Raw genomic sequence first — 17,762 nt, forward strand, 5'->3', positions numbered from 1 at the left:
TAATGAATAACACTTACAGCAGATATGCATCTAATAAGAGGATATATATATATATATATATATATATATATATATATATATATATATATATATATATATATATATATATATATATATATAAATATGCACATGAAAATTAAACTAGTTGCTTTTTTAACTCCTAATTAATACCTCTTAACTGACTAATGTCATAACTATGTTTACTTAGCATCCTGGTTAATCAAATTTTATATAATAAATACATGTTTATATAATCAATTCAAAAGTAACTATTATATATATATTACCAGTATCAATTAACAATCATCATCATCATCATATTTGACATTTATTATCTAACAAAACTATTTTTATACTGCAATAATCAACATATCTTTGATGTTTTAGCAATGCTCAAATGAAATGCATCAAGTTCTTATAATCCTCAGATTTTACGTCTGCAGAATGTAACATGGTGCAATATATGTCTGTGTCTATCAGTAATCCATCTGTTTGCCTATAATCATTGTTGTTTCCAGAGCATAACTCTTCAACTATTAAAGGCATCTGTATTAAATCTCCTACACACATAGAACAAGTGGTCTAGACACAAATTTGCTATTTACAGTATTAAAGGCATCTGTATGAAATGTGCTAATCTTTTAGGACCAATGGTCTAGATATTCATTTGCTATTTACAATATTAAAGGCATCTGTATGAAATGTGCTAATCGTATAGGACCAATGGTCTAGACATTCATTTGCTATTTAAAATATTAAAAGCATCTGTATGAAATGTGCTAATCGTATAGGACCAATGGTCTAGACATTCATTTGCTATTTAAAATATTAAAAGCATCTGTATGAAATGTGCTAATCGTATAGGACCAATGGTCTAGACATTAATTTGCTATTTACCTTTCACTATTCACAATTCAAGGCATCTCAATGAAACTTGCTACACATATTGGACTTAAGGTCTAGATGAGTACTTTGCTACACCACATAGCCAAATGAATTATCTACCTGTTTCAACAATGAGTCAATGAGATGAAGCTCACAATTTAGTTACTTCTATACTAAAATTGTTAATAGTAGTCCAAAAGTAAGAAAGTCTTTATATGTAAAGCTATTTGCAAGTCTTACTCTACTACAAAATTCAGGACTAGAATTCCAATTTTCAAAAAAAAAACATTCTTTCAGCATTGGTGAAAAAGTGTTCTTTCAAGTGTTGCTTAACTACTTGTGGAAACACATCAAAATAGCCTACACCTTGCTGCAACTGGATGGGTCCAAAACTAAGTGTTTCTAAATGTTCTCAATTCCCATAGGGTTACTATCGATTCTGCATTTAAACAATGTCACACACAATTTGCATATATTATCTACGGCTAGAATTTAAAATGTTTAACCAATATTTAATAATCATAAATAATCAAAGTATTCTGAGATGAATGTCCCCCCCCCACTTCACGATATAAAAATGTCTAACACCTAAATTGGCTATACAGAAAGGAAAATAAACTCATTCAACAACATTACTTTACATAAATCCAGACACTTCTATAACATATGATAGAACTGGAGCAATAAGAATAGCATACTAATTTACATAAAATGTATGGTGGTATATCACAAAATTTATACAGTTACTGTACTTTTTCATGTCAATAAAGATCGTACTGCTTGTCCAGCTTAAGTTTTTCAGCTTCTGCAGATAAGCCAGCCTTCAAGGGAGTAATTCCTAAGTAAACAATTTACTAACAACTTCAATTTCATTTGTATCATAATAACATAATTAACCATTGTCAAATCTGCCTCTTTCTGAAAAATTATGACCTTATCTTGAATATATTTATTATTAATCTCCATTTTAAACAATAGGCTTTCAATGTATATAATCCCTTTTGCAAACCTCTATTAATTGTTGAAATAGTTTCATTAGCATATAATATTAAGAATATTAGTATCATACCAATGTCATTACCATCAATACACTTTTAATGATAGTACTCTCATTAATAAACACTGAAAATAAAGATGGTGATGAACATTCCCCTTGTCGTACACAATTGTACAACAAGACTAAGACGAAATATCATTCAATGTTGATATCCATTGTAGTTTATATGGATGTAATTTTATTGAATATTCTACTCCTAATGCCAATTAAACACGCTTAAACCTGAACATTTCTATTACAATATAATTAAATGCCATTTTTAAAATCAATAAATGCACTAAATAATTTTTTACCTGAATTAATTAAATATGTAATTACTCCATGAAGTGCCACTATATTACCACTTGTAAACAATCTGACATGAATTCTGCTTGAACATTAATATAAGAAATTGAATTTTGCAACAAGCATATATGACAATTCTGAAGTTTAAGTTTATGTTAATTTCTATAATATCATAGTGTTTGAATAATTCATGCAACTCTATTAATTCCAGTTTACTGGTAGATTTAACAGAAAATCTTTCAAAGTTATATAAAGCTAGCTTCAGTACTATCAAGAGTATCTTCTCTACATCTTCTGAGACCCAAACAACATTAGCACCTTCACTGATCCCACTTCTTGCAACCTACCCTGCTGATCATGCATTATTCTTGTCATTTGAATATTTCTGATCTTTTAAAGCAGCTTGAATACAGTAGTAGTAAGATAAGCAATTTTCAGATATTTCACACCAATTCTATGTAATCATGCATCATGGAAGCTTTCCTTCTTTCCTGTGGTCTAGATGTCTCATGTTTTACTACTGATGTTTCTGTTTATTCCAGAGGGTATAATTTTCTGTGGTGTTCCATTTATACTTGTATTTGTGATCCTGTTTCAACTTCAAAGCTATGTGCAGTACCATCATCTCTACTTCTGTTCTCCAGATTCATCTTTCCTTCTCACTAATATTCTCATGGTAACTGGACAATCAAATCCATCTTCCTGATGCTGACCCTGAATCTGGCTGTATTCATCAGAATCAGAATTATGCATGTGAAAATCAACTTGCCTGGCTATTGTTTTCCATGCAATTAATTACATTTCAGTTGACATCTTGACCCAGTTCTTCATCTTGTGCATTGTACCTTAATCCATTTAATACTGTGTGCCTTAATCCATTTAATACCGTGTACCTTAATCCATTTAATACCGTGTGCCAATCCGGAAACATCTCAACAGTGATTCTCCCATTCACAAAAAGTTGTACACATATTAGACTATGGATGTTGCTGTACCATTTTTCATGCAGAATTCTTTAGTTTCAATACTTGTAATGTTTTTATCCATTTGTATGTTCATCATCCATCTACAATTCACATTTCTCTTCTGTAGGAAAACTCATTATGCCTGGAAACTGGAAATAAAACTTCCTGTTGATAAAATCTAACAAATCATTTTGACTCCTAGCAAACATCTTGGATTTTCTATATCCCCTCACCATTTGTAATACAGGGGTATATAGCTATCATTATGTCCATCTTTCTGTCCATCTGTCCATCAGATTTTCCTTTCAGGGGCATGATTATTAACCATTTAAGATATTTCAACCAAACTTGGTAGAAATGTCAAGCATGTTGTACACATGTGCCATTTGATACTTAAAATTTTCTACATTCAATACTTCTGTATCTAACTGAGAAAACAATGTATTGCATTTAGTTTCTTATACAATCGATCATAGGTTGACATTGCAGCATAGATTACTAGTTCCATATACATTTGAGAGTATTCCACCAGAGAGCACTATCTCTACATACATTGAGAGTATTGCAGCACAGGGCACTTTCTCGATGTACATTGAGAGTATTGCAGCTCAGGGCATTAGCTCCATATACACTGTGACTGTTGCAGCATAGAGCATTAGTTCCCAATTCATTGAGAGTAAATATTGCAGTAATGGACACTAGTTCCACATATATTGTGACTATTGCTGCACAGGGCACTAGCTCCATATACATAAAGAATATTGCAGCATAGAGCATTAGTTCCCATGTCATTGAGAGCATTGCAGCAAAATTTAAAAGTCTAAACAATTGAAAACTTTAAAACAATTATCTATTGTGATTTAATCAGTATGTATGTCTCAAATACAAAAAAATGAGTTTAAGTTTAGGAAAATTATGAATACAGGACCTAACAATCAGGAAAAACAGGAAAGATAACAATTATTTGAATGTAATGGCATAAACTTTAAACCTATAGGTGGTTCTCTACAGTTTCATATTTTGCATAGGGTTAGACATTTAAAGAAAAATAATTTCTCAAGTTTTCCTCAATAGTTATACTGGTTATTTAAAAAAGACCTTATATATCTTAAGTATCATTAAAAGAACTTTTAATTGCCTTTATTTTGGTGTATGACTGATGGGTGAAATTGGGGTATAGAGTGTACAGCTTGGCCTTACTTCAGATGTACACCTTTAAAAACCTGCTAGCTCTTCTTGGACATTTTCACTTCCTGGACTTCAAAACTAAATTGTAAAAGAGGGAGCCATAACTTTGTTTACATTTCATATATTTGATAATTCATCCATTGCACTGTTAGAAACTGGTATTGTCTGGGCTGGCAAAATTTGTTTCTCCATTTTAATAACTTCTAAAGATAGTGTACTTTTAGACTAATTCAAGCTGTTGTTTTTTAAGCACAATGAGAGCAGTTAGCTTGGTTAGCTGTGTGCTTAGAACATGTACAATTTCCACAAGTATAAAATCAAGTAAATTTAAGATGCAGTAAATAATAATAATAATAATAATACCAATAATAATAATAATAACAACAATGATGATGACTTTATTTAAAAGAGGGTAACACAATTAGTTGAAGAACTAATCTACCTTGAGGTCGTCATACAAAGGAAATTTATTTATTTGAACTGCATCTCTGAAGCCACTGGATACATTGGGTTTGGAAGAAGAAAATAAGTGGGCATGTCTAATCTCAACTGGAATACTATTCCAGAGCAAAATTACAGAGTATTGGAAACTTTTTTTTAAATCATTCCTTATTTGGTTTGGGAATTTTATTCTGTTTGGTATACATTGATCACATGTGGGGAATATTACCAGGTAACCTATACTGGAATAGTGGTTGTAAATATTCAGGAGTACTATTATTGGATATCCTGTATATTAATTTGGCTTTTCTCAACCAAATTCAGTTTTTAATAGGTAATATTTTAACTTACTAGCTAAATGAAAGTAACACAGAGGTATGCCAACATTCTCTCCACTGTGCATGTTGCAAATGCAAACAATTTGTCCTCACACCTGTTACTCTCTCAGAAGTACATAATATCTGTAGAGTGCCCCCATAACAATATTATCAAAAGAGTTTAACTTAAATGTAGCAATTCATGTAGAAGCTATTTCACTTTTTTTGAAAAACTCAAATGCAAAACTTTTACATTGCTGATGCCACTACTATAGTTAACACGACTACTATGACCATGTTTGTTCAGGTGGGACAAAAATGTGTACAAAAAATGTTAAATATTTCTCTATTGCCTTGGAAATGTAAGGTCATATACATATAGATACAAACATCCCTATTAAATTTCATTTGACCACCTCAACCTGCTTTTACTTAATCAATCAAGATTATTTTTGTTTCAAAAAGATTTTTAAAAATGTGTGTAAATATCTAAAATGCCTTGTAATGGCCAGCACATATAATCAGGCCATCTACATGTTAGATTTCATTTGTATATGTTGAGTGGTTTTTGTGTTATCATTCTAACAAGCTTCTTGGCTTAGGTTGATAGGACCAAATGAAAAAGTCCCTTGTACATGTAGTGTGGACATAAATATTGAGAGTGCTAAACCATAGAACACTTAGTATGAGTTCTTACATAAGTGGGGGACCTGGTGGGTATCTCATCTCTAGGTGACAAATCATCTAAATATAGCCTAATTATTGTACTTCAGTGAATTTGCTATTAATTTTATTGATAGTTTTATTGTGTAATTGAGTTAATGTTGTGCACCATACAGTCTTTTTATCTCCACATGGCAAAATTATATTAGTACATTTAAACTGGACTTAAAAGGATACTGTTATTGGACACCATCTGTCTTAAAAGACCAGGCTTGTACTGATACTTTTTTTGGCATATGAGAAGACCTGTCTTGATAGGCATTGATTTTCTGTTGGCAGATTGGGTGCTTTCTCAAGACTAGTTTACTGTATTAGACTTATAGAATTCCTGGTAAAGGTGGCACCTGCCTCTTTTACTTTCATCTTTTATTGCAACATTTAAGAAACCATCTACAGTTAAGTTTCATTTCTTCTCATACATACTGTAATTCACTATTTTTAGTAGTGTACCATTTATAGTCAATTACAAGTGAATCCAAATGTAAACGACACAGACCATGATTTGCAATTGTATAATGTGTTGGCAGATCAGGGTCTATGTTGTTTTGTTCTACTGATTAGTCCTAACAAACTGCATAGATCCATTTCTGCTGGTACATTACATGCCATTAGATCTGGGTCTATGGAGTTTGCAGATGGACTCAACATATAAGCAAGCATATATTGTACCCATTTCCTTGGTAGCTACAAACCAAGACTTTCAAAGCCAATGAATAATGACTCTTCTATGGTATAAGTATTGATAAAAATAGCATTTTTCACAAAACCACCAAAACATTCATGTAAAAAAGTGAAATCACAGTATATAAAAAAAAATATTCAGTGAAGTCTTTAACATTTAAGTCCAGAAAAAAGCTATTATTTTCAGAGTAACTGTAAAAGAAATCTATTTCTCTATGCAAATTACTGTTTTTTTTCAATGACATTGAGGGAATATTGTACAGATAGATTTTGCTTTTCAAATATTGATACTGATATTCCTTCACTGCAATCTATTAAGTTCTCTTTCAGAGCAAATGCAGAAAAACTTGAAAAAGCTTTGAAGAAAGCAGAAGAAGACAAACAGAATGCATTAAAGATGCTTGCAGACAAAAAAGACCTTGAGAAGATACAAGCTGTGTCTGAGGCTGAAACTCGAGAACGAAACATTTTCAAAGAAAAACAGGCAGCATTAATGAGACAGAATGAAGCTGTGGTTGAAAAACTGAGATGTAAAATAAGTGATGAAGAGCTTGAGAAAGAAAATTTGTTGAAAACAATTGATGGATTGGAAAAGAATAAGGAAGTTTTAGAGAGATGTCTTGAAGATACAAGACATGAGTTTCAAGACTTCATCAACAGATTAAGATCTTTTGATAAAGGTCAAGCAGAATTTATGCTAAAACCAATTTATCTGGATGAACTGGAGAAAAAAGGAATTTATGTAAAGGATAAACATTTTTCTGAGCAGAAAAAGGGAGCAAAGAAGTAACAAGAGACTGTTGTCCTTGGACTGTAACTTGAAGTGGTTAAACAAAATTCAAGTTACACACAAAATGGCTATATTGCCTGAGTACAGATTAATTTTCTGTGTCTTTAATACTTTTCTATATAAAATAGATTGGGTATTTTGGAAAACTCAAGCTTGGCTCAGGTAAAAGTCACTTTGTAGATCTGTGCTTGTCTTCTTTTTCAAATAATTTAAGGGATTAAATTTGATACCCGTCCTAAAGACTGAAATTAGCAGCTTGATAACTGAGTAAATTTTTGTCTGCCGAAAAATTCCATTTATGATTTGTAAGTAAAAAGGCACATTTTGATCTAAGACTCGAAAGTATGTTTCCAGTGTAGAATACGTGGAACTTAAAAAAAAGGAGACAATTCTGACTTTAAATCAAGCTGACTTTAAAATCAACCTGAATAGAGTATGAGAAGAGTACTAAAGTCTATCGCCTATTTTTTTTTTTTTGCTTTTTATCCAGAAAAATAAATTACAAAAACATATTAAATTTGAATGATTTACAAATAAATCTCCCTACATCTGCTGTATATAGATTTTTTCTCACATATACATTATGCTAAGTAAGAATTAATCTGTCAAGGACAATGATTTTAGCTGCTTTTTTTAATCAATGACATGATACGGAGATCAAGATTTTCTCAGTACATAATAGCATGAATGGTTAAGGACCACACTAATAGAAATATGGGAGGTGGTAGAAAGTTTGATCATAACTGCAAACCATGACTACAGTTGTAATTGTCAGTGCTAATCATGGCTAAAGTTGTCTGCCATCTTCTGATCAGTCTTACTACTGCTATTAATGAAAATAGTGATTCCTTATATGTTATAAAATTATGCTGAAGGAATATATGTTGCATATACCTTTGATTACTAACATCATTATGTTCTTGTTTTGTCAAGATATACAAGTTTCTCTAAATCACTCTACTTTAACAGAATCAGTTTCAGTCATTTAAGTTCTGCTCTGGGGTTTTTGGAGCACCACTAAGGGGTTAAAGCACAGGGCGAGGTTGTATACTCTTCAATTCTCACAATGTAGAGAAGGTTAACATGAACTTTGTCTTGCACCTACTTGGAGTGACATTTACTTTTGATCACAGCTGATGAAGATGACTGTGTGTGCTGGGGAAGTGTACTAACAACTGCAGAAAGAACACACTAACATTAATACAGAAACAAATTTTCATAGTGCAGACATTACCATTTTCCGAGTTGTGCACCCATGAAATTGGAAAATGTCCAAAAGACTACAAATGTTTATTGGATAATTTAGTTATAATTTACTTCTAAGTTCAAGAAGAGAAAATAGCTAGCAGTCTTCCATGATATCTGGCTGGTACTATCACACACAAATTACCCCTCATCATTCTGATATCAAAAGAAAAAATACTGTAGTTCCTTTAAACCTAGCATGTGATATACACATTTCTTTTTATATAACAAGGATCAAAAATGGGTAAAGTAAAGGGAAATATTTTTTTAAAGATCTTTTAATTTTGTGCAAAAATGTGAAACTGTAGAGCAGAACTATATTTGTCATGAGCTGGTTACTTAAATGATTGCAAACAGGGGAGGTAATTCCTAGTCTCTTTATAAATGTAGTTAGTTAAGTGATACCCCTTTTTTTTTTTAGCAACCTGTGCAATTGATTGACAAGCTTTTTACTTGGATGTGTGAAAATATTCATGCAATATAACTTATATGTGTATCTACTTCCAGAACGACTTGATTATTATCCATTTTACAAATTGTTTAAAAACCAATATTAATCAAACCAACATTTATGTACATAATAGACTTAAAAAACTTATTTCAGTTTAAAATTTATAAAAAGATTTATCAAGTCATTTCAAGAGAAGACTTTCTTTTGTATTCAAGATGATATAATCACTTGTACATCAATTAGCATTTTGCTATATCTTAATGTGTATTATAAATAGATTTTATATTTTTTAACTTAACTTTCAATTGGCACCATATAGCCATTATTGTGCTGCCATGCTGCTAAACCCTAATACATACCATATATACTCACTTATGAATATGCTATATTTACTTGCTTATAAACATACCATATATACTTGCTTATAAGCCAGGTCTGACTGCAAGCTGCACAGGCCCAGATCTACCAGTGCATAATGCACTGGCAGATCTGAATCAATTCAGTTTTGTTAGGGCTAATTATTAGAACAAACAAATAGACCTTGATCTGCCAGTGCAATATAATAAACACAAATACAGGAAAAAATAGTGAATAAATTGCCTGCTAAACTGAACAATATTATGTTTAGAACTTTAATTTAAAGGGAAGAACTAAAAGGAAGTTGATGAAAAAGATGAAAAAGAAGAATAGAGTGTGTGTGTGTGATCTGGATTTGTAACGCTTTTTTTTAAAAATCAGTCATATCACTATGATGTCTGCAATGTGGAAGTTTATAGTGGTCTTGTACTGGGGCACCATGCCACAGACATGTAGCATGATGTCCCACCCAGTCACATTATCCTGACACCAGGCCAACCAGTCTTAACACTAACATCTTAATGATTAGTGCCTAGTGAGTCAGCTGTTAGCACCATTTTTATAAGCCTTTGGTATGACTTGGATGGGGTTTGAACCCAAGACCTCCTGCATCCAAGACGGATGCTCTAACCACTAGGCCACCAGTGCAGTCAGAAGAAGAAGAAATGGAGGAAAAAGAATTAGGAAACAAACTAGTTCTCCATATAAGAAACGTTTAGTTATGGTTGATTATCTTGCAGCCAGTTTGGCACTGGAATCTGTATTGGTTCGTTCTGTTGTTTGAATCTAAATCTGTACTGATGAATGTCTGAAGCCAAGTATAGACACTTTATATTGAGTTTATAAATCTGTACTGATGAATCAGTCTGAAGCTAAGTATAGACACTTTATATTGAGTTTATATATCTGTACTGATGAATCACTCTGAAGCTAAGTAGAGACACTTTATATTAAGTTTATAAATCTGTACTGATGATTCAGTCTGAAGCTAAGTATAGACACTTTATACTGAGTTTATATATCTGTACTGATGAATCAGTCAGAAGCTAAGTAGAGACACTTTATATTGAGTTTATAAATCTGTACTGATGAATCAGTCTGAAGCTAAGTATAGTCACTTTATATTGAGTTTATTGCTGATGAGCTTGTATTAAAATCAAAATCTGACATTGTAATTGATGTAATAATGATGTTGGTTTTTTTTAAAGTCTAAAGTATATTTTGTATACCTGTGACAATAACTGCTAACTGCATGTCTGTGCAGTGCATATACATAATACTCAATCTTCTTTTCATTATAAAACTTCTTAATAGGTTAATCTTGTTAGAAGATTCATAGCTTGTACAACTAAAAATCACATATTCCGGTGACTTATAGCAACTTTTATATTACCATCTTTCATTGCTTATTTTTACTCATATGCATAAATTTAGTATGGCTTAGCTCAAAATGTTTTTTCTTAATTGCAAGACCACTATAAAATAATGCCTACTGGGAGATTTACAATATTATACCATATATACTCATTATGAGTCGAGTCAAACTGCAAACAACAAAGATCCTGATAAGCCATAGCATAATGAGCCTGCAGATCAGGGTCTGTGCTGTTTGTTCTACTGATTATTCCTAACAAACTGCACAGACCCAACCTACTGGTGCATTATGAGATGGCAGATCTTGGTCTGTGCAGTTTTCAGTTGGGCTCATCTTATAAGCAAGTATATATGGTATACACAGCTTCGGAGGAAATATATAATACCTAGGACACTTTAGGGATAGGATTATAGGTCTGGAATCAGTAATGATTGAGCTGCTAATAAGTTGTACTGCATGTAAAAACAGCTGCTCTGCAGTGTGAAAATTATTTAAGAGCAAGAAAGCAAAAATCTGAACACTGATAAAATTATATTACTCTTTTGGATCATCATGGTAGGATTTTTTCCTTCTTTTTGGTGTTAAATGGATTATTACAACAAATAAATTTATAAGCAAACTTTCATCAAAACATAAAAAGGGTAGAATTATAGCCATGGCTGTGGAAAAGGAACTGTGGCTTGAGACAGTAATAGTACAAGGAATATTAAAGGGAAAATCCAGTTTATAAACATGTGATCACTATATCAATTATCCAGTGGCATAGCAACCGCCAAAGCATGTAACAACAACCCCAATCACAAACAGTGGCTGGGTGCCTAAAATATCCTTTAACCTATTATTTGCATAGGAAGAGGGCCCCAGAATAAAGAGCAGCCATATTTGATGCCTATGTGGCAACATTTTCACAAAGGACTATGTTGATATGACTTCCTGTTCAGGAGGAGCGGTGATAAAAAGATCTTTTAGATGGCTGCCAAGATGGCCATATTGGACAGCAGATCTGCACAATTTTCAATTAGGACCAACCAGATATCATATAAAGTCTGTTAGTTAAAAGGCAATTTTGATATGACCATCCATTTGGGGAGTATAAATAATAAGATTTTCAAGTGGCCACACTGGATGACCAATCAACATCATTTTCATTTAGATCCAACAAAACCACCGGATGAATGCATTTTTAAAGTTTCATAGCAATCCTCCAAATTGCGCTGACAAAAAGCAACAGGCCATTCCATAATATCTTCTGGCTTATGACCAGTAGAGGCAAAAATTGCTTCCACAAAATAACATGAATTCTCCATCACTTGCCTGGACCAAATTCGGTGGGTAGCTTGCACTTGGGGTAAGCAAGAAGCATCTTGATATTGGGTTTAAAAAGTCACAGGTCAAAGTCATTTTGACTGAAAGAAGGTAAATGGTTTCCACAAAGTAACATTGGTTCTACATCACATAATTAGATCACACTTTATTAATATATTGCATTCTGCTTAAAAAAAGTTTATTTATTTTGGAATCTAAGTTCAATGTCACTAGGACTAAAAAAATAAAAAGTTTATTTACACAATAACATTAGTGCTATATCACAAATCAGGACCAAATGGAAATGATGGCTTACATTTTGGGTAAAGAAGATGCCTATAAATTTAAGGGTTAAAACATCAAAGGTCAAGGATACTAACAATAAGAAGGACAAGAGTCCCTTAAACAAACACATGCTTTACTAGCCACAAATAATTTCCAAAAGTCTAAGGTAAGACCATTTCTTGTATGCCAAGTGCTAAATCAGTGTTTGATATTTTAGAATGACAACAAAGAGTTTTAAATTGACTGCTGTGGTGTCCATGCTGGATGTTAGATCAGCACCAATTTCAAACAGGACCAACAAGACATCATTAATGTCTTTTGGTGAAACTATGTCAATATGGTCATTCATTCAGGAGTAGTGATAAAACATTTTTCAATATGGCCATTTTGGCAGATATACTGGATATCAGATCAGAAGAATTTTCACTTAGGACCAACTATATACCAATAATAAGTCTTCTGGTGAAAACCTCATAGTAATAAGACTTTCCATTCAGGCGGAGTAGTGATGGGTGCCACTTCTTCCATTTTGGATGTCAGATCAGCACAATTTTCATTTAGGGTCAACTAGACATCACAAGAAGTCCTTTAGTGAAAAACCTATTCCTTTAGTGAAAACCTATGTTGATAGACCATTCATTCTGAAGTAGTCATAAAAAGATTTTCAAGATAGCCACTATGGCAGCTGTATTGAATATTTGATTGGCATGATTTTGATTTAGGATCACTTAAAGATTTCAATTTGTCTGTGAAAACACAATGTTGATATGTCCATTCTTTTTGGAGTAGTGATAGCAAGATTTTCAAGATGGCTGCTGTCAAGCCATCTTGCATGTTCAAGTGTCACCATTTTCATTTAGGACCAGTTGGACCTTGGAATAAATGTGTGTATAGTAGTTTTATGATAATCTTCCAAGTGGGTTAGGGGTAGTAACCAAAAAAGAATGACAGATGTCATGACATTGGGCATGAAGACATCCTATAAGCTCCTCAAGTTTATGACCAGTAGAGCTAAAAATGGTTTCTACACAAAAATTTCAGTTATCATCCACATGCCTTCACTTGAGATTTACACAATAGGTAAGAAAAAAGCTTACCGAGTTTGAGGTTCAATGTTAAAGGTCAAGGTCACTGTGGCTGAAAGACAAAAAATGGTTCTACAAAACAACATTTCCTCATTACAGACTTGGACCAAAGTTTATTGATGGCTTGCACATGTAGTAAAAAGGAAGCATATTGAATTTAAGGTCAAAGGTCAGAGTCCCAGTGACTGAGACAAGAAAAATGTTCTTGCATATTCATTTTAGTTTTAAACAATGTGCCTTGACAAAAATACATATGGGTTTTGCAGAATAACTTTTGTTCAATAGTTCCTTGACCAGACTGTGTTGATGGTTTGCAGTCTGGTAGTACAGAAAGCTATAGCTTCTAGACTCTGGATGGCAGAGGTCAGTCACTGAAACTTTGATAAGAAAGTAATGGTCTCTGTGCAGTAGCTGTCATTCAAGATCGCATACCCTGACCAAAGGCCCAAGTCATTAAGACCTGCTTGTCAATAATACATACAGTCCATTTCTTGTGTTAAAAAAATATTAGAAATTAAAGGACAATTTCTTCTAAAGTTGTGTTCAAACTGTATGTACATAATAAAGTGAAGTATGTTGAAGGAGTACAAAAATTATACCTTTGCCTGGATTTTCCCTTTAAATTAAGAATGTAGAGACCTGATTTATACCTATTTAAATCTAATAATTCTTATTTCAGGAAAGAAAACATCATCATTCCACTGTAGTCTGCCATTACTTGTATACAGATATTAAAATGCTGCCAGTTTAAGGGTCTCAGGATTTGGCCTGTGAAATCTTATCATGAGCTACATAAAGTTTACTGCTGTGGTTCCTGAAATGATTTATCTAGTATCTAGTGTGCATTTTTTCAATGACATGTACATTGTTGTGCTGTTGAAACAATAAATGTCAATATACAGAGAGATTATTTTATTCAGAGAATTGTGACAATACTGGAAAGCAAATGTATTCAGATATGGTGGACAATTTTGTTTATATTTTTCTATCCACTATGTAATTTTTTAAAATGTTTTTGGGTGTGGTTGTTTCAAGACTAATTTCACTAACAGTATTTTATGATTGCTCATTCACCCCTGTACACATGTTATCATTCCAGGAAAGAACATAATAAGAGATTTTTAAAAAGACAAACTATTTTGGGCAGGACTGAAACACTTGTACAAGTCTTCAGTGCCACTTCCCATACTGTTACACTGACTTCACTAGTCTTTAGTGCCACTTCCTATACTGTTACAGTGACTTACACTAGTCTTCAGTGCCACTTCCTATACTGTTACAGTGACTTACACTAGTCTTTAGTAATACTTCCTATACTGTTATGGTGACTTACACTAGTCTTCAGTGCCACTTCCTATACTGTTATGGTGACTTACACTAGTCCTAACTAACACAACCTATGTTGCTATGGTGACTTACACTAGTCTTTAGTGCCACCTCCTATACTGTTACAGTGACTTACACTGGTTTTTAGTAATACTTCCTATACTGTTAAGGTGACTTACATTAGTCTTTAGTAATATTTTTTATACTGTTATGGTGATTTACATGAGTCTTTAGAGCCCCTTCCTGTGCTGTTATGGTAACTAATCTTCAAACAAATACACCCTGGTTTACTGTTTCAGGAAGCTAACAATTTTGCAATAAATATTCTAAAATACTAAACACTGAAATGCTTCTTGTTATCATTAAACAATTCACAACAGAAAACAAACTTATTAAACACAAAAATTTAATTAATAATTCAAGGTTATGTTCCAGAGTATTGGATAAATTGAGGTTGAACTTTAGCCACTTTTCTGAATTCCTCGGCTAAGGTTTTTGGACACTGCATCTTGCACCAGCTTATAGGTACCATTGTTGAGCCTAAAAAAAAAAACAACCCAAAAAACAAAACATTTAATACATGTTCAACAAGACATGTTCAGCAAAATTTTACAATTACATAGCTGCACTTTTAAAAATTATCATGACAACTTAAGGGTTCCAAAGAACTTGATGTCTAGACCTGCTTATTATGCTATGAAGTACCATAATATATCCATTGGCCACAACTGTAACACAAAACTTAAAGGTATCAACATGCTTAAGATGCTATGATGTATCCTAATACCTGCCAGAACTAAACATAAAAATGAAGAAAGAAAAAAAATCAATCTTACAGCTGATGATGATGCCTATCTTGCCTTGCAATTTACTCTAAAAGATGATGATGATGCCTGTCTTGCCTTGCAATTTACTCTAAAAGATGATGATGATGCCTGTCTTGCCTTGCAATTTACTCTAAAAGATGATGATGATGCCTGTCTTGCCTTGCAATTTACTCTAAAAGCTGATGATGATGCCTATCTTGCCATGCAATTTACTCTAAAAGATGATGATGATGCCTGTCTTGCCTTGCAATTTACTCTAAAAGATGATGATGATGCCTGTCTTGCCTTGCAATTTACTCTAAAAGCTGATGATGATGCCTGTCTTGCCTTGTAATTTACTCTAAAAGATGACGATGATGCCTGTCTTGTCTTGCAATTTACTCTAAAAGATGATGATGCCTGTCTTGCCTTGCAATTTACTCTAAAAGCTGATGATGATGCCTGTCTTGCCTTGCAATTTACTCTAAAAGATGATGATGCCTGTCTTGCCTTGCAATTTACTCTAAAAGATGATGATGATGCCTGTCTTGCCTTGCAATTTACTCTAAAAGATGATGATGATGCCTGTCTTGCCTTGCAATTTACTCTAAAAGATGATGATGATGCCTGTCTTGCCTTGCAATTTACTCTAAAAGCTGATGATGATGCCTGTCTTGCCTTGTAATTTACACTAAAAGATGACAATGATGCCTGTCTTGCCTTGCAATTTACTCTAAAAGCTGATGATGATGCCTGTCTTGCCTTGTAATTTACTCTAAAAGATGACGATGATGCCTGTCTTGCCTTGCAATTTACTCTAAAAGATGATGATGATGCCTGTCTTGCCTTGCAATTTACTCTAAAAGCTAATGATGATGCCTGTCTTGCCTTGCAATTTACTCTAAAAGATGACGATGATGCCTGTCTTGCCTTGCAATTTACTCTAAAAGCTGATGATGCCTGTCTTGCCTTGCAATTTACTCTAAAAGCTGATGATGATGCCTGTCTTGCCTTGCAATTTACTCTAAAAGATGATGATGATGCCTGTCTTGCCTTGCAATTTACTCTAAAAGCTGATGATGATGCCTGTCTTGCCTTGCAATTTACTCTAAAAGCTGATGATGATGCCTGTCTTGCCTTGCAATTTACTCTAAAAGATGATGATGCCTGTCTTGCCTTGCAATTTACTCTAAAAGCTGATGATGCCTGTCTTGCCTTGCAATTTACTCTAAAAGCTGATGATGATGCCTGTCTTGCCTTGCAATTTACTCTAAAAGATGATGATGATGCCTGTCTTGCCTTGCAATTTACTCTAAAAGCTGATGATGATGCCTGTCTTGCCTTGTAATTTACTCTAAAAGATGATGATGATGCCTGTCTTGCCTTGCAATTTACTCTAAAAGATGATGATGATGCCTGTCTTGCCTTGCAATTTACTCTAAAAGATGATGATGATGCCTGTCTTGCCTTGCAATTTACTCTAAAAGCTGATGATGCCTATGCCTTACTATATGCTAACACAAATAAGATGAAAGGTAGTAGTCATCTGACTCTATAAAGAACTAGATGTCTGCAGCAAAGCAGTATCATCCCCTCCACACACACACACATATATATGCGCAAGTCCAACTCTTCCCCAAAGCACCAGTAAAACGAGGGACCAAAATTTTAAAACAACTGTGCTCATTCATTGACCAACCTTAATCCTATTCCAAAGTTTAAATATCTCTGTCAAATTGAGATGGGAGGATTTGCATGATATTACAAATGCATGTATGGAAAGGGTAACATAATTCTGGCCCTTTCTGCAAGAATTCTGTTTATAACACACGATGACTGTAAATCAATGAATGTAAGCTCTGTAAAATGTATCTCACTTTCAGTGTATTTGCCAAATGGTTCAGTGCATACAGTAAAACAGATATGTGCATTGCTATCATCAAGACGATAGCACACAAAAAACTTTTTATTGCTGTCACGGTCTTTCACAAGCCAAAATATATGAGGAAAGTAATACAAATATTGGGTTCAAACTAGATCAGTAAAAGGGAAAACTTTAGTCTTTCCTATGGAAAACAATAAAAAATATTTTTGCATGATCTAAAGCATATCATGCTCTAAATATGTCTGAAATTAAAGATTGGAAGTGCTGCATATTTTTTTCCATAATGAATTATTAGCTGAAGGACAATCTT

At 33.2% G+C, this 17,762-nt stretch overlaps 2 protein-coding genes across 6 annotated transcripts in view; one reads left to right on the forward strand and one right to left on the reverse strand.

Annotated features, from left to right (window-relative positions):
• Window positions 1–15,100, forward strand: part of LOC149795476 (uncharacterized) — a 35,178-nt gene extending 20,078 nt beyond the window's left edge. For all 5 annotated transcript variants that reach the window (XM_089965274.1, XM_089965276.1, XM_089965272.1 and 2 more), the window contains one exon: window positions 6,873–15,100. In XM_089965274.1, the coding sequence (XP_089821400.1) occupies window positions 6,873–7,332 (460 nt within the window). In that variant the 3' untranslated portion in view covers window positions 7,333–15,100. The remainder of the gene's footprint in view (window positions 1–6,872) is intronic.
• Window positions 14,333–17,762, reverse strand: part of LOC149795477 (exosome complex component CSL4-like) — a 46,299-nt gene continuing 42,869 nt past the window's right edge. The window contains exon 8 of the mRNA XM_089965277.1: window positions 14,333–15,301. Within this exon, the coding sequence (XP_089821403.1) occupies window positions 15,186–15,301 (116 nt within the window). The 3' untranslated portion in view covers window positions 14,333–15,185. The remainder of the gene's footprint in view (window positions 15,302–17,762) is intronic.

The sequence above is a fragment of the Sinohyriopsis cumingii genome, chromosome 7 (genome assembly GCF_028554795.1).
Source record: "Sinohyriopsis cumingii isolate HCF-2022 chromosome 7, ASM2855479v2, whole genome shotgun sequence".
Classification (NCBI taxonomy): Eukaryota; Metazoa; Mollusca; class Bivalvia; order Unionida; family Unionidae; genus Sinohyriopsis; species Sinohyriopsis cumingii.